Raw genomic sequence first — 24,347 nt, 5'->3', positions numbered from 1 at the left:
GATCTCTGTCTCCGTCTTCACATGGCCGTCTTCTGTGTGTGTCTACGTCTAATCTCCCTGTAAGGACCCCAGTCACTGGGTCAGGGCCCACCTACTCCGGGGTGACCTCCTCTTGACTAACTGCATACACAAAGACCTGGTCCCAAATGAGGTCACCTTCTGAGTTCCAGGAGGACACCGTCTTGGAGGCACTGTGGACCCTGCACAGACAGTGACCGCCTCCCTGGCCTGTCCATGTCCCAGGACTGCGCCACCACTGCCTAAGCTGCCCGGGGCACGTTGGCTGCGGTGGTGCTTTCTTGAGAGACTTCTGAGCTGCACCTGCTCCCCTCTTCCCCTGTGGGCACCCATAGGCCCTGCTGGCCCGCGCCCACCTCCAGGCCCCTTTGATGCTTCTGCAGTATGTGTTTTCCAAGCAGCATTTGACTCAGGGTAGCTGGTGTGGGCCCCACTTCTGTTCCTGGGCTGCCCCTGCTGGGATGGCTTCCAGCCACTTTGACAGCGAAGCCCCTCCTGGCCCCCATCCTCAGCCCGCTGCTCCGAGGCAGGGGAACAGGGTGCTCCCAGGAGTCTGGACCTGTGGCTGTTCCAGCCACTGGCGTAGGATCTTGGGCAAAGGAGGACCAAGCCCGAGGGTTAGGGCGAGTCCTGTCCCCAAGTGTGGTTTCTGGCTCTGATCTGGTGGTGACTTCCCCAGCCTCCAGGAGTCTCCTGGGAAGGAGAGGAGACGGGCTTCAGGGTGGGGGGTCTGCAGGGATGGATGTCTGAGAGCTCGGCAGCCCCCACACAGTGGCTCCAGCCCCCAGGGTGGCCCTGCCCCGGCCCCTCTGCTTCCCGCTCTCCTGCAGTCTCGCCTTCCCCGGGGCCGGATGGTGACTGTGAGTCTCTAAGGCCAGTGTTCAATGCCTTCCTCCCAATTCTGCCAGCAGAGCCCGCCCATCTGCACGAGGCCTGGCAGAGCATCAGGACAAAAGCTGCCTCACCCAAGGCGGCAGGGAGCGTGGCCGCAGGGTGCGGCGGGCAAGCCCTTTCTGATGCCCATGTTCTGTGGGGCTATTTATCCTCCAGAGAAGCACAGCTTGGCCTCTCGGTGCCCCCCCGGCAGAGGGCCTGGCTGCCAGGCTGCTCTGTCTTTCATAGAAGATTAAAACACCAGTGTCGTGATGTGAATTGTGTCTCCCCCAAAAGACGTGTTCCACTCTTAATCCCTGGAACCTGCATTCACAGCTTCCTTATGACCTAATGTGCAAATGGGCCTTTGCAGACATCATCCAGTGAAGAGGAGCAGGGAAGGCCCTCGTCCACGGCTGGGGTCTCTGGGGACAGATGCGAGGGGCCCAGGCACACACGGGGACACTGTCCCGAGGGCCCTCGGCACCGCTGGGATTGATGGGTGTTGGCGCCATTGTCCTGTCTGGTTCTCTGCTCTAGGCCTCAGGGCTGGCAGTCCAGGAACTGCACCGGTGCAGGCTGGAGGCGCAGGTGTGCGCTGTGGGGTGGAGGGTGGCCAGCCGACAGGCTGCAGGCCCCAGACCGCCGGTGCTCCGTGCTCCTGACCCCCCAGCGCTGGCAGCCTTCCGGGTCTCGGCTGCCCTGACTCTCACAGCAGTCTGTGGGTGTCCCAGGACCAGCGTCAATCCCTCTGGGTTGAGGAAGCTAGACAGATTCTCTCGGGGTCCAGTCCTTAGCGGCCATGGAAACATGATTCTTTGCTGTGCATGAGGCCTGTGTCCACAAGGGCGCCAGGAAACCCCGGTATCTGAACCTAGCGTGTGGCCCTGAGTAACCCCTTTCTCTGCGGGAGACGCCCAGGCTTTCCCGAAGCTGTTGAACCCTCTTTCTCAGGCTCTGGGGCTGGGGAGCCTCTTCTCTGCTGCCTACTCGGAGCTCCAGCACAAACTGCACCCCTGGTCGTCCTTGCCTGCCCGGGAGAGGCGGGGTCGGGACCATCCGCCTGAAGCGTCTGTGGGCCTGGGACAGTTTATGTCCTCACTTTTAATCCTCTGCTGCCAGACACAGAAGACGTTTTTCCAAAGACGGGGTATTGATTCTGCTCCTGCTCCTTCTGCTCAGTCATCCGTCTACCTTTAAGGGCGGGAGAGACACATGCTGTGGCTAGAAGCGGCAACATTAGGAGGAAAAGGATCTGGGTCCAGGAAAGACAGACATACTCCCTTTTCCAAGCCCCAGGGATGCTCCAGGATCCCTTCCCAGGAGAGCATCACAGGCGTCCGGGTGCTGTGACGCAGGTGATGGGACGGCGTCCTGGTCACCCGTGGGTGACAGCCACCAGTTGTCTGGGACCCACCTGGTGAAGCCACTCCGACAGGGTTCTCTCATTTCCTTGTGGAGAACCTCAGTGACTCCAGAAAATAGCAGCCCTTGGGGTTTCAAATGCGGGGATCCACAGACCAGGCAGGAGTCCCCAGGCCAGTACACAGTAGGTGCCAACTCAGTGCCTGCCAGCTGCCACCTGACCCCACTTCTGCCCTCAGCCGTGCTCGTGGGCTGCGGGCTCTTAAGGGCGTGGCTCACCTCTCAAATGAGTTCCAGGCTCCACGTTGTAAACAAAGTTCTTTGTAAACCTTGGTCGAGAAGGGCATTCATAATTCACCTCGCCAGGGCGGCCTTGCACCCTTCTCCCTGACTCTGCGGGGACCCAGCCATGGGGTTGGGGGCTCCTGGCACGTTTGCCTCCCTGGCGTTCACTCTCCAAGGCTCCCCATTCCCAGCCAGTGTGTTCAGAACATTCTCGTTGAATAAGTGAGCGAGGGAACAAATAAATGAATGGCCCAGGCAACAGTATTTCCCTCCAGTTGCTACTGAAAAGGGGTCTCGGCAAAGGTTTCGGGGTGTGGCAGGCGAGTGGGCAGGACCAACCACAGGATTTCCCTGGCTCCTCATTCAAACGTGATTAGGAATCTCAGGTAAGAGTTAAATGAAGCTGGGGTCCTTCTGAGCGGGAAAGGGGGCCCAATGGGATGCCAGGTGGTGGCACCCCGCCGACCTGCCTGCTGTGGGGGTGGTAGGGAGGCTGGGATGCTGTGCTCTCGTCAGCTCCCCATCCCCGTCCTGCAGTCCTGAGTGAGTGTGCCTAGGGGGGTGCCAGAGGACGCCCGGGAGGCTGAAACCACAGTGCTGGCCCCTCTCTGTGCATGAGGTTGGGCCAGGGACCCCAGGGACCCCAAGGACCCCAGGACAGGGTGGGCCCCCTCATCCCATTTCCCCTTTCAAGCCAGACCCTCCCTTGCGGTTGCATGAGGACTATCAATAACAATAACTGTCTCTGGCCCTATCCACGCCTGGAGATTTGTGTGCTACGCCTTTCTCCAGTGGACTGGCACTGTTTCATAGGCTCTATCACCTGGTGGTCGTGTCTGTGTTCCTCTTACTCCCCCTGCGGGCACAAGCGCTGTCTCTCCCCGTGCTGGGCTTTCTTCACTGGCCCCCGGTGCTCTGCTTGCTGTAGGTGGAACTGCGTCCCTCCAAAAACATGTGTTGAAGCCCTTAACCCCCAGGGCCTCGGGATGTGACCTTATTTTTAGATGCGTCTTTACAGAGGTGATTAAGTTAAAATGTGTGCCTAGGGTGGGCCCTGATCCAGTAGAACTGGTGTCCTTATAAAAGGGGAAGTTTGGACACAGACACGCACGCAGGGGGCGGCAGAGACCGGGGGAAGCACCTACAAGTGGAGAAGCGTTGCCAGTGGACCATCAGGACCTGGCGGAGGGGCGGGGACCGACTCCCTCACAGCCTCAGGAGGCGCCGACCTGGACTGCAGGGCTGGGAGACATACATGTCTGCTGCTGAAGGCGCCCACTTGGTGGCACTTCATCGGCAGCCCCAGCAGATCGGTACAACACCTGCTTCTCCTTCCCTGGGCCTCCTCGTCTCTGAGGCCCCTCTACACTGGAGCCCTTCCCGGCAGCTCCTACCAGGCCATTCTCATTCCTCCATGGCCTCACCCAGTCTGGTGTCTTGAAACACCCCCGATCCCAGCCCGGACCTCTCCCCCAAACCCTGGGCTCCATTAGTGCCCTCGGTGAGCCTTCCACGGGGCACAGGCCCCTACACCTGTGCCCTTCCCCCACCTTCGCATTTCTTGGACCCCCGTCCTGTTGGGCGGCAACTCCATCCTTCCTCACTCAGCCCAGCAACCTGAATCAGAGGCGCCTCCTCCTTCTCTGCCCCTCCCACATCCAATCCTTGCAGTCCTCGCGGCCACAGATGGTGGCCCTGCTCTGCCCGACCCCATGGCCCCACGTCCCACTCAGAGACAACCTGTCTGAGGGTCCACAGGGCTGACCCTGCTCTGCTCTGTCTCTGCTCCTGTCCCCACGCTTGCCCAGCCCCAGGGCCCTTGACTGGCTGTCCCCTGTGGTCTTTGGTGGAATGGCACTTTCTCCGGGGGGTTTCCCCTGATGTCTCTTGAAGGGTGTCACCCCCTCGTCTGTTGTGCTTCACTCTCCTCCTCAGCACGTACCACCACCCGACACACATTTACCCTCCGACTTCTCCTCCTCCTCCTCGCCCTATAAAGGTGAGGCCCAGCTCCACGCAGGGCGGGACTGTGTTCTGTTCCGTTCTCGGCTGTGTCTTCAGCACCAGGGACAGCGCCCGGGCTGTGGTAGGTGTTGAATAAATTAATGTATGAAAGAGTAAATTATTGTTCATAACAGACACATTTCTTTGCAGAATTAAAAAAAATACAGACAAGAAAAGGAAGCAAATTAAAAAATCAAAACCATCATGAATAAAGGCTGTTGTGTGTTTTTCCCTAGTCCTCAGGGCCAACTTTGGAGCAAGTATCACTTCTCCTTTCTAGGTTCAGACAGGGAAAGAAATTGACCACAGCCACACAGCAGATAGAATCCAGGTGTGTCTGCTCCCGGTGTCCCTCCCCGGGACACAGGGCTGTTTCCTCCCACAGACACTGGAGCTGTGTTTGTTCATCACCTTTGCTTCCTTCTTAGCTAAATTTTACTCATGAACAAAGACAAGAGGCTTCTCCTGGACCAGCCCCTGCCAAGCCTGCATCCAGCCTAGAGCCCCTGGGGGCTGCCTCTCCCACCTGCACCCAGGTGTTGGGGGCCACGACTCTCCCCCGCTCATGGGGCCCCCACTCCCTGAGCCCAGTCCCACAGCATTCTGCTCTGGCCACTCACCCAGACAGTCTGAGCTATAAATGAAGATTCATTGGAGTGATGAACATTTTTATTAGACAAAATTAAATCCTGATACACATGATCAAGCGCAGAGGAAAGGGGGAAAAAAACCCAACCCTGAGCATTGACTGTCATCAGAAGCATCTGCTTCTTAACAGCCTTTCCCAGAAACCCGGTTATTAGGTTTGCTTACAAATGAACCGTTTTAAACAAACAACATGAATTTTTCTGAATTTGCTGCAGAGCCAATTTATAATTGAATTAATGAAAGAAGTGGACCTGCTATTAAGTTTTATTAAATTCTATTTGTTTATATCTTTGCCACTTAAAACATGACTGTTGTTTAAAAAGAAAAAAGAAACTCACAAAACACTGGGCAGCTGGGCAGAGTGGAAGGAGCAGAGGTCTGAAATCAAGCAGATCTGAGTGTGACCCCCGGGCTGCCTTGTGCAGTGTGTGCCTCGTTCCAGGCCACTTCACTCCTCGAGCCTCCAAGTCCCCATCTGAAAAATGGGTGCAGAAGTTCTCAGTGCTGCTTGGGGTTATGTCAAGATTTAAGTGGTTGGAGAAAAGGGAACCCTCCTACACTGTTGGTAGGAATGTAGTTTGCTGCAGCCACTATGGAGAACAGTATGGAGATTCCTTAAAAAAACTAAAAATAGACTTACCCTATGATCCAGCAATCCCATTCCTGGGCATATATCCAGAAGGAACCTTAATTCAAAAAGACAGCTGCACCCCAATGTTCATAGCAGCACTATTTACAATAGCCAAGACATGGAAACAGCCTAAATGTCCATCAATAGATGACTGGATAAAGAAGCTGTGGTATGTTTATATACACTGGAATACTACTCAGCCATAAAAATAACAAAATAATGCCATTTGCAGCAACATGGATGGACCTAGAGTTTATCATATTAAGTGAAGTCAGACAGAGAAAGACAAATAGCATATGATATCACTCGTATGTGGAATCTGAAAAAAAAAAAAAAGAGGACACTGATGAACTCATCTACAAAACAGAAACAGACTCATAGACGTTGTAAACAACCTTATGGTTACCGGGGGGAAGGGAGTGGGAAGGGATAAATTTGGGAGTTTGAGATTTGCAAGTGTTAACCACTATATATAAAAATAGATAAAAAAACAAAATTCTTCTGTATAGCGCTGGGAGCTATAGTCAATATCTTGTAATAACCTTTAAGGAAAAAGAATATGAAAACGCATACATGTATATATATGCATGACTGGGACATTACACAGCACACAAGAAACTGAGTGCCCTGTGGCCATGTTTTATGAAGACGGCCCTTTGGTTCCATCCTGATTACAGTCGACAAACAGCCTCACGCCAAGAGAGTGTGGATGGCACTGGGTGGTCCTGGACTGACCCACTTTAGTTTCATTGCCCGTGGACCAAGCTCAGTGACCCGCATCCTGTCAACATCTCCATCCTCACAAGTCCTGGTGCCAGGACAGGACCCTGACAGACAGAGCAGGCTTTCAAAACACGGCCACTCATTGCCTCCCAAGAGATTGGGAGGTTTGTCAAGACTGTGAGAAGCAATTTTCTGGGTGTCAGGTTTTCCATGAGATGCTGTGTGGGCTGCCAACCAGCTGACTTTGACGGGGCTGGCGATTTGTCTAACGAGTGGTGACGTGAGTGAGTTTTAGAAGTTCAACCCTGTAATATTTTCTATTTCACACCGCAGGCGATACACTTTGCCTGCTGACGGCCACTCCGTGTCGTAACTTCACTTGGGCAACTTCTGGATTCTTGTGGCCCAACCCTTGGCTAGCGGCTGGCTTTTACAGCCTCACTCGTTGCCATTTTTTTGCCTCCATCGTGGTCTTAAGTTTTGGAGACGATCTGGAATAGACAGAGGGCTCTCCTGGGACTGGGTCTGGAGCTGGTAGGATTCTCTGCCAAGAATGGAGAAACTGGGACACTTCAGAGCTCGCCCAGCAGCAGGAAGTGAGGAACTGGAGGAATGGGAGTTCAGGCTCCCCAGGGAAGGAGAAGCAGAGAGGGCTTTGGGGGGCGGTGCCCAGTGGGAGGGTGCTGGGGGAGGGGCACGTGCCGCTGGGCTTGGGACAGAGGGCAGGGAAGTGCAGAATTGTTACGTCCATCTCAGGGCAGGGGACCCACTGATGCATCACTAGTGAGTCCCCTCTGACCCCGAGGGAAGGTCAAAGCCCTCGGTCTCCCCGAAGACTAGGGGCCTGGCTGCTTCTGGAACCAAGCAAGACCCCATGGGGCCTTCCCAGGGCAGCCCCCTGCCCCACAGCTTCATGTCTTCCTTCTGCCTCTTGTTTGCAGAAAAACTTTAGCCTCCTAGGCCTTCCCCGAGTCCCACAGAACACATTTCATCAGAGAAGCGAGAAAATGCAGAAACGAAGGAAAACAGCCAAGCAGGACAAAATAATAATAGTTGAGCCATTAAACAAAGTCAGGGACCTTTAGCTCCCCTCAAGGACTAGAGATAATGTTCTGAGCCACGCCCTTGAGCTGTCGTGTGGATTCTGAAACCCCCGACCGGAGGAAGAAGTCAACTGTACGCCGCCCACAGGCACGGAGAGCCACCCCGGTTGGAACCACAAGGTTGATGGTGGCGACTCCCGATGACCTCACCACCAGCCCCTCAGAAGCACATTCATGGGCTGATCGCACACCCACAGCCCCTCCCTCACCCCGCCTTTAAAGGCCTTTCCCTGAGACCCGCTGGGGAGTCTGAGTCTTTGGGCACTAGCTCCCTGGTCTCCTCGTTTGACACCCGCAACAAACCACACTTTCCTTCACCACAACCCAGGGGCAGTAGGCCGGCTTTCCTGCATGTGGGCAAGCGGGACCCGAGTCTGGTTCAGAACACTTTTCACCTCTTCCCGGGGCCCATCTTTGGGACCCCCCCCCCCCAGTGGGATGTGAGATCCCTGGCACTGCTGGGGCTGCTGGGAGGCGGGAGCAAGACGGCGGTGCCCAGGAGGCGTGCGGGTGGCCAGGCTCCCGGCCGGCCCTCTCTGAAGGACGGGCTGCCTGGACGCAGTGAGGTGGCAACAGGTAAGATCTCCAAGGCCCCCGGCTTGCAGCCCTGTTGTCTGGAAACCCTGCCAGGCTGCTTTCCAGGTTACTCTGTAAGAATGGGGAGAAGCTTGGAAGTCACCCCTGCTGCCCACAACTTCTACCCCTGGGAGACCGCCACGGGGGCTGGGAAACCCTCTGCACGGGAAGAGCTGGGCAGGGTGGTTTTCGAAAGCTTGGTGTCCTGCCTTTGGTCCATTCCCATGGCTTGGGGGTGCACGCCTGCCCTGGGCCCCCTGACTATTGCGCAGCTGAAGCCTTCCACCACGGGGCAGGAGGCAGGAGGGAGAAGCTAGTGTTGGGGTGCTGCTTGGCACTGGGCCTGATGAGGGAAAGGGACAGGCGGAACTTCTGTCCAGTTTCTCTCTCAACGTCCTGCAATTTTAAGTGCAATCGTGAAGTACCTTCTTGTCCAGAGAGGGCATCTCGGAGGCCCCAGGACAGCCCTGGTTGGCGGTGTATTGCTGTTCAGCTCTGGCCCTGCAGCGTGAAAACCGCTGTGGACAATACATAAACAGAGGGGCGTGGCTGTGTGCCAATAAAACTTTATTTATAAAAATAGGCAAGGGGCCGTGGGTCAACGTTCGCTGACCCCTGCCTCAGAGCAACACGAGAAGGCTCCTGGCCCTGGACGGTGGACCAGCTCCGGCTCCTGTGGACGAAGCATCAGTCTGTCTCATTTAACCCGCCCTTTATTGGACTGGCAGAGTCATGTGAGTCTCCCCACTGAAGCGCTGCCCTGGGGGCATCTTTGGGGACCACTGCAGCTGCTGTAGCCCTGTCTCCCCTCACCAGCCAGGGAGAGGCCGCGCCCTGCTGTGTGTAGACGGAGGTGGTCACTGGGGCAGCCCCGCCCAGGGTGGGAGAGCTTGAGCGACCTCAGAGTTCATGGGAGGCTATTTCTGCCTGGGGGATGGACGGGGGCTTCAGCACATGCAGAAGAGGTGGCTGGCGGGCGGCTGGGCAGGAACACCATAGAAAAGGCACGTGATCTGGAGCTGGAGTTGGCCGTCAGCTGCTGCGCTCAGGCGGAGCTGCGCTGGGGGCGTCTTCGCTCCTGGAGGGGCTGGCTGGTCCCAGCAGCCACCACCTCCGGAGCGAAGGAAGGCCCCGATGTCCTGGGGCACAGGCCCGCCGGCAGCTGGGAGAGGTCTCGGCTGGAGGCGGCAGGGCCAGGGCTCTCTGGGTTCCAGCAGTGGCTGAGCAGGAGGCCCTCGGGGTATGCACTGGGGCAGGGGCACGGGGCGAGCCCGGGGGTCAGTGCCGACCCGGCTTGATCCAGTTTCTGATCGTCCACTTCTGCCCCGAGCACCTCTGCACCACCAGCCGCAGCCCGAAGTTGGCATCCTTGGACATCTCCACCTCCAGGCACCGGCCCGTGTCTCTGCTCACGATGGGGCCACCCTGCGCAGAAGGGAAACAGTCAGCCCAGGGGTCCTGTCCGAGGGCTTCCCAGGAGGAGGGGTGATGACAAGTCCGTGTGGGTCACTGCACAGCCGCGTGAGACTCGGGGTCCTACCTCTCTCTGCCCCTCATCCCTCTGTCCCCCGCCCCTGAGCTCCGGGACCCTCTGTCCTCCACCCCTGTCCTCGGTGACCCTCTGTCCTCCACCCCTGTCCTCGGTGACCCTCTGTCCTCCACCCCTGTCCTCGGTGACCCTCTGTCACCCACCCCTGTCCTCGGTGACCCTCTGTCACCCACCCCTGTCCTCAGTGACCCTGCTCTACCTTGGGCAGAGAGTGTTCTAGGAAGATCAGGCAGATACATCCAAGTCCTAACCCAAAGGACCTGGCGATGTGACCATATTTGGAAGCAGGGTCTTTGCAGATGTCATTAGTGAAGATGAAGTTGTGCTGTAGACGGGTGGCCCTGCTCCAGTGCGGGTGTCCTCATGAGGAGGGGGCGTTTGGAGAAGGAAGGGTGCGGCTTTGAGCCCCCGGCTGGCAGTCATCTGTTGGGCAGTGCCCCGCCCCATAAGTGAACAGGGGATGTGGGACGTGAGTGGCTTTAGGCAGCACAGTCGGGCTGCTGCCGCCGGTGTGAGGGTCTCAGGCCAGGCTGGAGGGAGGCGGGTGGGCTCGAGGGATGGTGAAGGAAGGGGTGTGGTGACGAGGGGACTCGAGGGCGTCCCCTCAGCCTGATGGGGTGGAAACGCGAGGCTGATTCCATGGAGATGTGCTGAGACCCTGGGGGAGCGTGTGCGGGATGTGGCTGGGTGGGTGCGAAGGCTGGATGTGGAGATGAGTATGTCATGCGGGAGGGAGGGGCGAGTCGGGGAGCCCACCCAGCAGGGGTGGAGGGGGACCTAAGGGGGGACCATAGGGGTCATGGCCAGAGGGCAGGGGTGTGAGGAAGGCAAGCCCTGGAAACAGAGGAGTGGGAGGAAATGAGGGTGAAACGGTCCCTAACAAAACATGGGGGGAAGGAGGCCGGTGCGGAGGGAGGGGCTCGCGATCTGGTGATTCCCAGAGCAGGCGCACGTGCTGTCCACGCCCAGCAAGACTGAGAGCGGAGGGAGGCCTGCGTGAGCGGGAAGGGGGCGTGGGGGGCACGGGGGGGCCCCTTCGAACTCTCAGCCCAAATACCTGTTCTCGGGGCTCAGGGTTTGAATCCAGCGGCCCCTCGAAGGGCACATGAGGGATTTCAGAGGACCTCCCAGGAAGGGAAGTCTGGTCCCACTTGGCCGGCAGCTGGGGTGGGGTCTTCCGGGGTGGTCACACCTCAACCCTCTGCCTGAATGCCCTCCCCAGGGGGCCGGAGGGGGCCGCAGGGTTAGGGACAGAGAGGCTGGAGGCGGCGGCCACCGTGCCGTGACCAGCCCAGCGCAGCCCTCCCCCGGCTGCGACTGTGGGCCGGTCCCCTAATGGCTGTGAGACGGAGATCACCTGACCCGGCCCCCCCCACCCCCGAGCACTGGAGCTTGGCCCCTGCTGTCCTCACTGCCCCCACGGGCTGACCTGGGTGAAGTCCCACAGCCGCTGCGCTGGCCGGACCACGTCCTCACACTTCTTCAGGGTGGGCGTGCGGCCCCTGCCGTCATCCACCAGGCACTTGGAGTCCGGCAGGAAGGCGGTGGAGCCCAGGGGGCCCAGCTGCAGGAGGCCTCCGGCGCTGTACCGCACCAGCTGGGGAGAGGCCGCGTGGGGGGCGTGGGCGTCAGGTGGCCCCGGGCAGGGCTGGCGTCGGGAGTTCGGCCTCGCGGCCCCGAAGGGAAGTGGTGGGGCATCGAGGCAGGGGCCACCTAGGCACCAGGGCCAGCCTTCCTGGGAGGGGGTGGTCCCTGAGGAGCCCTGCTCAGCCCCGGCACAGGCCTCCCAAAGACCCCAGCAGGACTGCCTCGGACTCCTTCCCCAGACCCCTGCTCGGACCCACCCTCAGTGGCTCCCAGAGCCTCCGCCTCAGAGGAGAATTCCACCCGTGCTCCAGGCCGCCCAACTGCCCTTGAACCAAAGGTGGCCCCAAGTTCAAGGTCCCAGTTCGTTTTTAGCCAAACGCCAGGTTAAGTGACAACTAGAGGTTTACAGGGAACCCAGTGCTATCCATTCCTGCCATTCCCCAGCTGTGTGGCCTTGAGCAAGTGATGTCACCTCTCTGTGCCTCAGTTTCCTCATCTGTAAGCAGGAGATTATGACAGCACCTGCTGGCAGGACTGCCGGGAGGACCGCGTGGGTTCTGTACACGAGACGCTGGATGAACGCAGCAGGTGCTACTGCAGGTCAAGTGCACCCCGCACCCCCCTCTCCTTTCTCTCACTTTCTCTCCCGTGTGGCACACGCGCGCACACACACACACTCTGCCTGAACCCTCGTCACGGGCAGCTGTATCTTCCAGGACAATCCGATAGACCAGCACCTCCCCTGCGTGTTTGTGCAGCCCTGTGATCCTGGCGTCCCTGTTAAGCGCGGGACCCAGATTCTCTCCCGAGTCTTCCTGGGGGGCGTGGACGTTGCAGAAGGGGTGCTATCCGACTCTGGGGCCGGGCGGAACCGGCCGTGACACCTCCCACGTCTCCTGGGATGCCTGTCCCCTGGAATCACCAGAGACACCACTCCACTGTGTCGGAGCCTGAGCAGCCGGGGAGAGGCCACGAGGGGGCAGGCCGAGGCCCTGGAGCGGCCGGCGCACCTGCGGCCAGGTAGCCCCCAGGCCTGCCGGGTGGTCTGCGCAGAGCGGAGAGACTGGCCTTGCTGCAGCTTTGGGAGCAAAATGAAGTCAGTGCTCCCTTCAGACCATTCTGTTTGGGGCAGGTGCTCACTGACACGCACATGTCCCTTCACTGTTCACTTTCTTCCTGAAGCCAAGGAGGTTTGGTTCTGGGGTCCGCGGCACATCGAAGTGCAGGACAAACTCCAAGCCACAGCCCTGCTGACCCGCAGCTTCAGCCTCCCAGGTAAGGACCCGGCAGAGCCAGGAAGCAGGAACCTTGGTGCTGGGGACTCGGCAGGGTCGGCGAGTCCAGCGGTGCATCCCCGCGCCCACGGAGGACCGGCGGCCGGAAGGCGACAGTCAGGAGGCCGCTCTGAGCGAAAGAGGTGCCCCGGCTCCTGTGATTTACCACCAACCCCGCCCCAGCCCCACCTCGGAAACGCCCCGCGGGGAAGCAGCTGGGGCTGGGGCGGGGCACCGGGGGCTGCAGGGGGCTCCTGTTGGCCTCAGGGAAGCCTCTATGGTTGCCTTCTGGAATGCGTAGAGGTGAAAGGATGTGACGCCTGCAGCTCGCTTTACGTGCGTGACTCATAAAAAATAGGTGATGGGCACACAGCCAATCCGAACACTGCTGCGCCTGGGCCAGGGGAGGGAAACCGTGCCTGTAAAGGCGCTTCGCGGGTACTGCGGCATGTTCTTCACCTTTTTCCCTCCACAAACCTTTACACTGGTAAAAACCTCTCTGCCCCGCAGACTGCGGTTAGCTGACCCCAGACGTGTGTGGTTGGCCATCTTACGGCTTTTCTACTTTTCCGGGTGTTTGAGAAGTGTCATAGAAAACCTGACAAGCAAAGGAGGGGCACCCTGATGGCCCCAGGCTGCCCGTGTCCAGGCTGGAGGGGTCCTGCGCGGACGCGGAGGCCCACATGCCCACGCACACTGGTCGGGCCAGTGCTGCGGACGGAGGGCTGGACCCCATCATGGGGGGTCTACGCGCTGGTCTGTGTCTGGGGCCCAGGACTGCCTCCTAACCATCTACACGTGTGCAGATTTTGGTCGGAGACTGGCTTTCTATGTGGCCATTGTTATGGGTTGAGTTGTGTCCCCACAAAAGTCATGTCAAAGTCCTAACCCCCGGGTACCTGGGAAGGTGACCTCATTTGGAAAGAGGGTCACTGCTGATGCGCTCAAGGGACGATGGTCATACTGGGTTAGGGTGGCCCTCAGCCAGTGTGACTGGTGTCTTGATAAGGAGAAAAAAACCGACACAGGAGAAGGCAGGGGAAGACAGACACAGACCTGCACAGGCCACGTGGCGACAGAGGCAGAGACTGGGGGATGCAGACACAAGGCGAGACTCTCTGGGGGACCAGGGGCTGGGAGAGGCGGGAAGGACCCCCGCCCCGACAGCCCCGCTGACACCTCGATCTGGGGTTTCTGGTCTCCAGAAGCCAGAGACGAGATGTCTGCTCTGTAAGCCAGTGCCCAGCTGGCGGTACTTCGTCGTGGTGGCCCAGGACACTAGCACAGCCGGGGATGGGGTTGAGGGAGGTGCCTGTCCCCATTAACGTTGCAGCAGCCTCCTCAGAGACCAAGCAGACTGAGGTCGTTGGCAAAGGAGACGTCGCTGCAGGCACATCCGGCCTGGCTGGGGATGTGGGTCCACCTGATCTCTCTGAAGGGCTCGGCCACATAGGCCAGCCTCTCCCATCCACCTGCCTCCACCTCCACTGTGTTTGCAGCAGAAGCAGGGCTGCTCCTGCAGCTGCCCTGGGGTCCAGTCGTGGTGGGGGCTCCCCTGGGCGTTGCTCGGGGTCACTGGGACACCCATGCCTCACCCAGCCACATGGCTTCCTGCCCCTAGACGCTTCCAAGGCCAGCCCCCCGAGCTGCCCCTCCAGCCGCAGAAATGGAGGTGACATGGCGTCCTCTCTCGGTCACGTGTCGCTCCGCCTCATGGGTGCAGAGGAGAGGGCATGTCCAGAGACCTCCCCATACAGGACGTGGCCTCTCCCCTCACGTTGGAGCCAGCCAGAGGACTCCCCACCTGTGACTGAGAGGCCCAGCAAATTGAATTTCTTTGGGAGGGCTGAGGTGCATTTGCATCTCAAGGGATGACTCTGTTTTGCTCTCTCAATCCAAGGCCCGCACGCCAGCTGGGGGTCCTGGGAGGAGGCTGCAGTCATGCCCTCAGCTCCGTCTTCACAGGCTGGGTCTCCGGCGCCCACGGAGTAACCACCGGGCGGCGGCACGGGCTCTCCAGCGTCCATGGACGTCTCAGCATGGGGCTCAGACCCAGAGCGTGTGTCGTTTCCAGGGTTTAGTGTAAATAGCACCCAATCAGCACTGCAGGCAGGAGGAGTCACCTGGGATGGGAAGCCTCAGGCTCTGCGTCCATCGGGGTCCAGGGCGCCAGCACCAACGGAGCTTCCGAAACACACCTCCCCTCTCCCCCGCCCGGCCCCTCCGGCCTGCAGGCATCGGGCACCCGCCTGCAAGGGTGTTTGAAAGCCCTCCTGGCAATTCTGAGCTGGAGCCTGGCTGAGCGTCACTTGGCAAGCACTCCACTGACAAGAACCGGTGGTTGCCGGCGATACTTCCTGGGTTCTGTCTGCACCACAGCTACTGTTTACCCTCATTTTCCACTTCAGTCCACACAGCAGCCCTGAGGAGCAGGCGTGGGAATCATCCCATCTGATGGATGTGAAAACTGAGGCACAGATGTTGGGTGAGTCTCCTAAGGCCTGTTTGGCGCCAAAGCCCTTGCTGTTCATCCTTCCGGGGTCAGGGTCTCCAGGAGGGGCCCGAACCCACAGCCTCAGTGGCACCAGGACGCCCGCCACGTGCCACCGCCCCCTGCGGCCAGGGCATCCCCGCCGCCCCTACCTGGGAGGACATCCCATGGCAGGGGTACAGGATGGCCCGGTCATCATCTTCCGCCCCCTGGTCCAAGCAGTAGCCGCTGGCTTTGCTGTTTCTCACCTACAGCCAGAAACCCAAGGAGACGCCCCATCACAAGGGTCCCTGAGGCCGAAGCGGGCTGGAGGCGCTGTACCTGCCCACCCCTGCCCAGCACCAGTGGTCTCAGGAAAGCGTGGGCCCGACGTCCAGGATGAGACCCACCAGGGCGCGGGGGCTGCCCTGGACGCGGGAGGCGTGCGCCATGCGTGTGTGGGTGTGCCTGAGCACTTCGCTGTCTGCTGTCCACGCACACAGGCACAGGGAGGGGTGTGGGTGCCGGGTGGTGGGGTGCGGGGGGTGCAGGCTGGGGGCCATCTCTGCGGAGGCGGTACCTCTCCGTACGTCAGCGTGTCGTTGTAGGTCCTCATCTCTGGGTACACGTTGTCCAGGTACCACTTGAAGCTGCGGCATTTCAGCCTCTGGCGCAGGGCCAGCCGCTCAGACACGTCCCCGAAGTCCACCCCCGGGTTCTGCGAGGCCAGAAGGGCACTTGAATGTGCAGCGCCTCCACCACCCAGGCCTCTGCCCAGGGCAGGGGAGCCTCAGGACCCACAGACCCTCCTACCGGAGCAGCCCCCACCCTCAGGGCTCCCAGGCACCGAGCCTCATCTGGGGTGGCCTCCGCCCTCCTGGGACCCTAGCAGGTCCAGGGTAGCTGGTCCCGATGGGAAAGCCCTGGTGTCTCCAGCCTGCTTTGCGGCGGGTCCTGCTGGAGACCAGCCTGGCCTGGATGGACGGGCATTGGTGGTGTGTGGGCCTGGCTTGTCCACAACCTGCACACTCCAAAGGAAAGACTTGCCCTTGGCCAGCTCGCCCGTGTGTGTGCTGGGTCCTAGTGCGAGATCTAGCTCTGATGGTGGGTTGATGTAAAAAAGCTTTTTCCAGGACAAGTCTATACCAGGGCCCAGGGACTCGAATCCTCCGTGTCCAGGGAAGCAATGTGTGCATGAAGCTGGTTCTGCAGTCCGTGCGGGTGGGCGGGGACGGCAGCCCGGGCGTCACCCCACCAAAGGGGCAGCCTGTCCTCAGCACACATGACACCCAGTGCACACACATGCACACACGTACATGCACTCATGCAGTGCGTATGCCCAAGCCCACTCCTCCAGGCTGCCCCCCGGGTTAGGAACCCCTGGCTTACACCCGGCTCCTGCTTCCTGCCAGCAGCAGGCAAACACCTCTCCAGGCCTCCTGTCCCCCACTCCCTGCAGGGCAGGCTGGTCTGGCTGCAGACAGCACCCGAAGCGGGAGAGGAAGCCGCCATCCCTACAGCGGGGGCCCCCGAGAACCTGGTTACGGGTCTGACAGGGGATGCAGTTCTGTTCTGGCTCTGTCTCTCATCAGCGGTGCGCCCCCGCGTGCCTCGGTTTCCCTCTCTGGGAGTTGGGAGGGGGTGCTGCCGTCGCCCTGGGGGAGCTCCCGTGGTGGAAGGAGGGGCGTGCTAATTAGCGCAGTGGTCGTTACACTACGGACAAGGAATGGGCTCTCCTTGCCGCCAGAAGTAACGACATTCCAGAGACCCTTCCGGCTGAGCTGCCAGGGAGGCCCCACCTCCCCTGGATGGGCTGCGCCTCCCTGGGGTGGCCTCCCCTGGCCCTGGCTTCCGCCCCGCCCGGCCCCGCCCGGCCGCCTTACAGTCATGGGGATGTTCCAGGCCATGTACACGTGGGACTTGAAGCCGTCCATCCACACCTCGGCAGCCCGCAGGGCGTTGCGCTTGGCGTAGTAGTCGATGTCGTTGTTGTAGGGCTTCTTGGTGCGCTCGATGTGGGCCACGCGGGAGCAGGGTAGCACCTCCATGCTGCCGCCGCACTGCCACACCTGCGGGGGGACCCAGGGCCCGCTGGCTGGCCAGCCCTGCCCTGCCCCCCAGCCCCCGGGGCACCCGTCTCCACCCGGGCACCCCTGCTCTCAGACCCCAGGACACGCCTCCCCGAGGGGGCCCTGGCCGCCTGGGCCGCTGGGGGCAAGAGGCCCAAGAGAAGCCGTGGCCTTGGGTCCAGTCCACCAAAGCCTGGGTGCCAGGCTGCCTCGCCCTCTGGCTTTCCCGCCAAATTCCATTTTCCCTGCACCTTCCAGGATCTAAACAATAGAGAGATTCTTCTCCTGACACCTCGACACTTCCTTAGTATCCCCTTCCCGGGGCCCCCAACCCACCCCCACCCAGGGCTGGCTCCGGGCTGGGAGTTTGGCCTGAGAAGCCTCACTTCCCACCAGCAGCTGCCCCTCCCCTCCAGCCAGAAGAAGAAACCTACAATCTAATTTAAAAAGAGCAGCTCGCTCGGCAAACCATTCCAGATAACTTCGATCCAAGGACGCACGGCTCCCAGCACCCCAGGCATGGGTCTCGGTCTACAGAAGTCTAAACAGGCAGCAGCTGCTTCTGCAAACAAGGCTCCCCAGGGGCCCTGGCTGCCAGAACCCTCAGCGGTGATAGAAATGTATTTTGCATCATAATCTCCTTTCTATGCGTGGTTACCTCTGCACTGCTTCGCCTGAACAAAACAGCCTCACTAGGCACGGGGTGTGTTATTCTGCTCTGTTCTGTTCTATTCGATTCCATTCCGTTCCATTCCATTCCATTCTGTTCCATTCTGTCCCACCCTTTTCTGTCCCATCCTTTGCCATCCTACTTCTGATGGTTAATTTTATGTGCCAACGTGACTGAGCCACGGGCTGTTCAGGTATTCGGTTCGACTCTGTTCTGGGTGTGTCCAGGAGCGTGTGTCCCGGTGAGAGAAACACTTAACTTGGTGGGCTGAGTATAGGAGACTGCCCTCCTCAGTGTGGGTGGGCCCTGTCCAATCAGTTGAAGGCCTGAATAGAACGAAAACCAACTGAGCAGGGAGAACTCACCCTTTCTGCCTGCCCGTCCGCGAGCTGGGACACTCATCATTTCTTGCCTTGGGACTTGGACGGGAACTACCCCCTCAGCATCCTGGGCCTCCCACTCGCCAGCTGCAGACCTCGGGCTTCTCAGCTTCCATGACCGTGTGGGCCAACCCCTCGTCCTCTCGGGAGAACCCAGACTAACACACCCCCTACCCCACCCCGCGCCACCCCGCTGAAAACGTGCTGGTGCCGACACCGCCCGCAGCCGGGATAAGAAGTCATCTCTGAGCAAGGCGGGTGTCCTGGCTGAGGGGAGGCTGTCTGCGCCTGGCGGTTCCCAGAGCACGTCCCCACACGTCCAGTCTCCCCTGGTCCGGCTCACGGCCCGCTCGGGCCCACCAGCTCCGCACCTGCACGCTCAGCGGGCGTCACCGCCCCCTTCGTCATGACCGTCAGACGCCGACCAGTTTGTTCCCACCTCCCAAGGGACATAGACGTGGCCCTGCTTCCACGTGGCTGGAGGAGGGGCCTGGCCCTGGGGGGACGCCGGGGGCAGCAGGGGGAGGGCTGGAGGCCCTGCAGGGGCTTTGAAGGGCCAGGCCTGTGCGTGGCTTCCGCCACTTCTGCTCACACGCCTGTCAAACCCAGGCACGTGGCCCAGCTGCCCAGGAGGCTGGGAACGTAGGTGGACACCCGGTGAGCCAGGAATCTTCCCGAAGGCCAAACATGGAAACAGAAGGGAGGAAGCTCTGTAGACCTGCAGGGAAGCATCCGACTCCCCCGCCCACCTTCTGTGGTCGCCGTCACTGCCAGTTTCCTGGGTCCGCCTGTTCCAGCAGCTGTCCCTCCCTGCCCAGACTCAACACAGGGCTGGGGTTCTGCCAAAACCCACGTCTGGCTGTCCTGTCCTCTGCTGCTCCCAAGACTCACCAGCCTCAGCCCTGCTCTGCCTCTGCTCACTTCAGAGCCCGGCCCGCACCCTGCCCAGGGCCTTTGCACCGGCTGCAAAAGGCCTCCACCCGGAACTTCCTCCCCAGAGCTCCGTCTGCCTGGCTGCCTGCCCGCCTTCAACTATGCTCAGACGTCACCTCCTCCAGGATTCCCTCTTGACTGCCCCATTTAAAGCTACAGCCTCTCGGGTCTCATCCCCTGGCCAGCCTTATTTACTGTTGTGGCTTTTGTCTCCTGACTCCATTGACTTACTCATTCCATTTTGTCCGTCTGCCCTACACAGATGTAAGCCTTGGTCAGGGGGGTTTCTGTTGCTACGTTCCTGACTGATCTACCTGGACCAGGAGGTAGCAGTCTGCCGTGTGGGGGCAGGGCGGGGTTAACTCGGTCCTCGCTACACATGAAAGGAAGACCTGAGGCTCAGAGGAGTTAAGAAACGTGTCCAGGGTCACACAGCTGGCTCGTGGTGGGGCAGGGACTCGGAACCACTGCACGCAGCCCCCGAAGTGGCTTCTTCGCCCAGAGTGGTGGAGGTGTCGCAGGGCTGGGTCACACGATTGAAGGCTTACTGTCACACCCACCCTGTGTCTCAACCACTAATTATCTCAATCAACTTGGTTAATCGCCACTCAAACAGAAACAGCAAACACGAGGCAGAGGAGCAGGTGTGAGGCCTGCGGGCAGCCGCTCGGAGGGAGGGCGCAGGGGAGATCCCGCCCCACCGGCAGGGACCCCTGCCTCGCCCCTCAGCCAGCAGATCGCCTCAGCTCCTGGGGCCTCCGTGCTGGTTTCTGAGAGCTGGGATTCCAGAGCCACCGCCCTCATGCACAAGTCCTACTCCTTAAAAAGTCCAGAAATAATGGTCCATCAGCATGGCTGTTGGTGAACAGCCGATTCTCCCTCCAGCCGCCCTGCAGTATGAGCTGACACGTGCCCCAGTGGGAGCCGAGGGGGTGGGACTGAGACCTGGCCAGGACCCGGCTGTCACGGGGTCACGTGTGGCCTGGGGACTGCACAGCGGGCAACCTGGCCTGAGTGCTTTCCCTCGAACTGATGCTGTTAGGATGTTCATTGTGAAACAAGTGGCCATTTCCCTTCCTTGTTTTCTTCCTGCAACTTGATGATCAAAGCGACCTTTCTGGGGAGCCTGGCTGCTAGAAAGCGAGTGCTTCCTGCGGCCTGAGCGGGAAGACGATCTCGGCTGCTCAGCTTGGCCTCGCATCCCTGGCGACGCGAATGGAAGCGAGGTCTGTGTGTCATTTTAATCGAGACGTATCTCTAGACTCTGAGTTCATTTCACGTGCTGCACAGCGTCCCCACAGCCCCTCATCAGCCTGCGCTTCTCTGTGAGCATCTCTGTCCCTGGGAGACAGAGCCTTGGCCCGAGGACATGGGGGAGGGCAGGAGCCCCCAAATCCTGCTCTGCAGTAGACTCTCCAGGAGGAGCTTAAAGTCCTGTGGTCAGGCCTCACCCCCACTGACTACATCAGGAACTGATGGTGGCGTCCCTGGGGACCCGAACTTGCACTCCAGGGGGAGGGCCGTGCTGTCCTGGGGCCTCGCTGGGGAGGCAGAGGGTGAGCCCTGCAGTTCTGTTTGGGTAAAGCTGAACACAGGGGCTGCTGCTGCTGCAGTCGGGGTTTTCAGCTGGCTCTGTATGTTTCCTTCTGGGTGTTGGAAACTACTGAACATGATAAAAGCTGGTTTTCACCTTGAAAATACTGAGGATGGGGCTTCACCTCTCAAGGTATGGCCAACATCTACTCAAGTCTGCCTTTCCCTCTTTCTTGCCTTTGAGATAATCCATGTATCCAATGTGTATCAAACTATTCAATAATCCACTCATTTACTTATTGATCTATCCATCCATCCACCCATCCATCCAACCATCCATCCACCCATCTGTCCATCCATCCACCCATCTGTCCATCCATCTGTCCATCCGTCCACCCATCCATCCATCCATCCATCCATCCATCCACCCATCTGTCCATTCATTCATCCATCCATTCATCCATCCATCTACCCTATCCATCCATCTACCCACCCATCCACCCATCCATCCATCCATCTACCCATCCATCCATCCATCCATCCATCCACCATCCATCTGTCCACCCACCCACCCATCCATTCATCTGCATTAGTCCGTACAACTAACATGACTCTACACACTGTGCAAAGCTGTATTAAGATGAGGAAGTCAAACTGAGAGGTGAAGCAAGCTCAGCGTTCCTAGCCCAGGCCTCTAGGCAAAAGCTTGGCTACAGCAGAGGTCCAGGCTGAGGCTGATAGTAACCCAGGCATCCTGCCTCATAGGCTATCTCACCTGGATGCATCCAAGAGGTACCAACCACCATCTTCTTTTTGGCTGTACAGATTTCCCTCCTTTAACCAAAAACCAGGGCTTTATATTCACTCTGGAGAAAATTGTGCATTATTTTTAGAGATTTCACATCTGAACCTAATTTTTAAAAAAGATTTACAGTCTGCTCAATCGCCCATCCCCTCCCTAACTCCAGCCCAGGCCCAATTTCAAGAAATAATTCCTACAGGGCAGCCAAGGCTGATGCCTCCCTCTTGTCACATAGACTCCTCGATCTGCAGGAACGATTCATCTCCAGGGCAGAATTTGACTGGATTTAGCTTTGGCAAGGCAAGTCTCATCTCCCAGGGCTCAGTGGGGCTCAATTCATAAATTTTTGACAAGAAAACATCTCTTCCTGGACTCTCTGAGGATATATATATATGCACGCACACACACATATTTTATAAAAACAGCTGTTCCAGTGTCCTGTTCCCAGAGCCAGACACACAGAAACTTCTGAGCTCAGCTTTCATTCCAGATTCCTCCCGTTTGTTTCACTGAACACTATGAATATCTCAAATAAAAGGAAAAACTAGGGTCCCGCTTTCTAAACAAGTGGTTCTCAAAGTGTGGTCCTTGGACCACAAGCAGCAGCATCACCTGGAACTCCTTGGAAATGCAGATTACCCAGCCCCAGTCAGACCTACTGACGCAGAAGCCCTGGGGGTGTTTTAACAAGCACCCCCCTGGGGGGTCTGATGTTTGCTGGAGTTTGAGAACAGCTGTGCTGACGCTGGAGGCTTCCTCCCGCTCCCCCACCCTCTCAGCCGTACTCTGAGCGCTTGGCCTGATGGTCTGTTTCAGAAGCTCTGTGCCTTGAACACCACACCTTCTTGAGCTTCTGTCCTCAAGTGGAGTGAGGCTGTACTTCTTAGGTCACGATGCCCAGGGAACCAAGCTTACTGTGAAATGACCAAGGAGCTCTCTGGTCAATATCACGGATGTGGAAATCTCTCCTATCTGCCCCAAACATATGGAAATGATAGACAAAATTATTTTAAATGTTAAAATAATATACTAGAAAACAAGATGAAAGAAGAGAAACACGCACCTGGGGCCCAGGGGTTGAATGAGTGGCCAGGATTCTTTTGTGAAGCCTGGGGCTGGGACGAGGCTCCCTGATTATGAGAAAATGAAACCGGCTCTGATTGGTCCCTGGGGCTCAGCCAGAAATAATCCCTTGAGCTAGAGGGCAGAGGAATACACAGCACCTGGAATCAGGCTGACTCTCCGCCTGAGGAATGAAACTGGGAGATCTCAAGATGAACGCTAAGTCACCATCAAACACAGTTCAATAAAAAAGAAGAAGGAAAAAGCCTGTCACTAGATTCTGAGCCGTGGATCTAGGAGGGTGCTGGGGCAAGATAATCGGAAACTTCCTTCCAGGAACGAGTGAGCGTGCTGTGAAGATATGACTCCCATGAAAGGTGAGCTCTCAAAAAAATTACAAAGCACACGAGGAAATCCAGTTTCAGGAAGATCATGAACAAATCCAAGGTGGGTGAATTTAAACCCAACCGAAGAGAGAGAAAGAAGAGAGACTGCAACGGACCTCAGTAGACTGTTAAGATTTTCAAAGAGATGAAGGAATGAGGGAAAAGCATTCAGCAATAAAGAACAGGAGGTTATGAATCAGAACAGGCAGTTATAAAAAAAAGAACCACCAGATCTGAAAAATATCAAAGGAAGATCTCACAAACATAAAATGTATTCATTTAAATTAAAAACCAAAGCTAAACACATGGCTTAAATGGTCGTCTGGATGCAGCTGAATGTAGAATTTGTTCACTGGAAGACAGAGCTGAGGAACTCACCCAGAACGCACTGCAGAAAGAGGAAGACATGGTCAGGCGGATGAGATCTGAGACCTGGAGGGTCGAGGGGGCAGTCCCACCAGGCATCCAACAGGATTTCCAGATCAGGTGAGGCCACATACCAAGCACCTGAGTACTTTCCAGACCTGTGAAACGGAAGCCTCAGGCTGATAACGTACCAGGACTCACGACGAACACAGGGCAAAGAATCCCAGAACATGGGGGATTCCGGGCCCAGGACTACTTCCAGCCATTCCTGTGTGGCTGTCTGTAAACTCAACCAGTGTACAGCCGGGACAGAATTTGACTAAATGTTTCTAAAGTTTATCTGACACCGAAAACCAAGACAGCAGCCAGGAAGATTCCAAAAGAATAATGAGGAAGGATTCAATTGCTAGAGATGAGCATATTTTACAAAGCAGGAGATAACGGCTAAAAATAGAGTGTTCAAAATCCACACAAACACATCTAGAAGCACTTGGAATACGATAAAGGTGGCCTCTCCTAACAGTGGTAAAGGATGGAGTGGTTAATGGATGGTGTGAAAAGAGTCAGTCCCCTACTGCAAAACGATATAAAGAAAGGTCACAACCTTACTTGTATAGAAAACATGTTCCAAATGGATTAAAGCTTTTAATTTAAAAAAAAAAAAAAAGAACTGTGAAGTGTCAGAAGGAAATGTGGTCAAATAGTCTTTCGAATAGGCCTTGCTAAGAATGACAGCAAACGCACGAGTCGTCAAAAAAAGCAGACACTTACACTAAAAAATTCTGTGTAGAAAAGTCAACATCATAAATTAAGAGCAGGAAAGCACTCGTGTCACACAATAGAGTTAATGTCCCCCATGTATAAAGGGCTCTTAAAATCTACTGCAAACGAGGAAACCAGGAGAAAAAAATTGGCAAAGGAGGAAAAACGCATGGTTAGCAAATGTATAAAAACGATCAAGCTCATTAGGAACTGGAGAAACACAAGTTAACCATCAAGACAGTCCTTGTGTGTCTGTCATATGTGAAAAAAGGAAAACT

At 57.8% G+C, this 24,347-nt stretch overlaps 1 protein-coding gene across 1 annotated transcript in view; it reads right to left on the bottom strand.

Moving 5' to 3' along the window:
• Positions 1-8,786: 8,786 nt before the first annotated feature.
• The window catches only part of GALNT9 (polypeptide N-acetylgalactosaminyltransferase 9), a 74,696-nt gene continuing 59,135 nt past the window's right edge, over positions 8,787-24,347 (bottom strand). Inside the window, exons 7-11 of the mRNA XM_074356095.1 lie at positions 16,990-17,175; positions 15,687-15,824; positions 15,280-15,375; positions 11,205-11,372; positions 8,787-9,651 (exon numbers count right to left, since the gene is read on the bottom strand). Coding sequence (XP_074212196.1) covers positions 9,505-9,651; positions 11,205-11,372; positions 15,280-15,375; positions 15,687-15,824; positions 16,990-17,175 — 735 coding nt within the window. The 3' untranslated portion in view covers positions 8,787-9,504. The remainder of the gene's footprint in view (positions 9,652-11,204; positions 11,373-15,279; positions 15,376-15,686; positions 15,825-16,989; positions 17,176-24,347) is intronic.

Source organism: Camelus bactrianus, chromosome 32, assembly GCF_048773025.1.
Source record: "Camelus bactrianus isolate YW-2024 breed Bactrian camel chromosome 32, ASM4877302v1, whole genome shotgun sequence".
NCBI lineage: Eukaryota > Metazoa > Chordata > Mammalia > Artiodactyla > Camelidae > Camelus > Camelus bactrianus.
The sequence above is the reverse complement of the archived record's forward strand: the minus strand, read 5'-3'. Positions and strand labels throughout refer to the sequence as shown.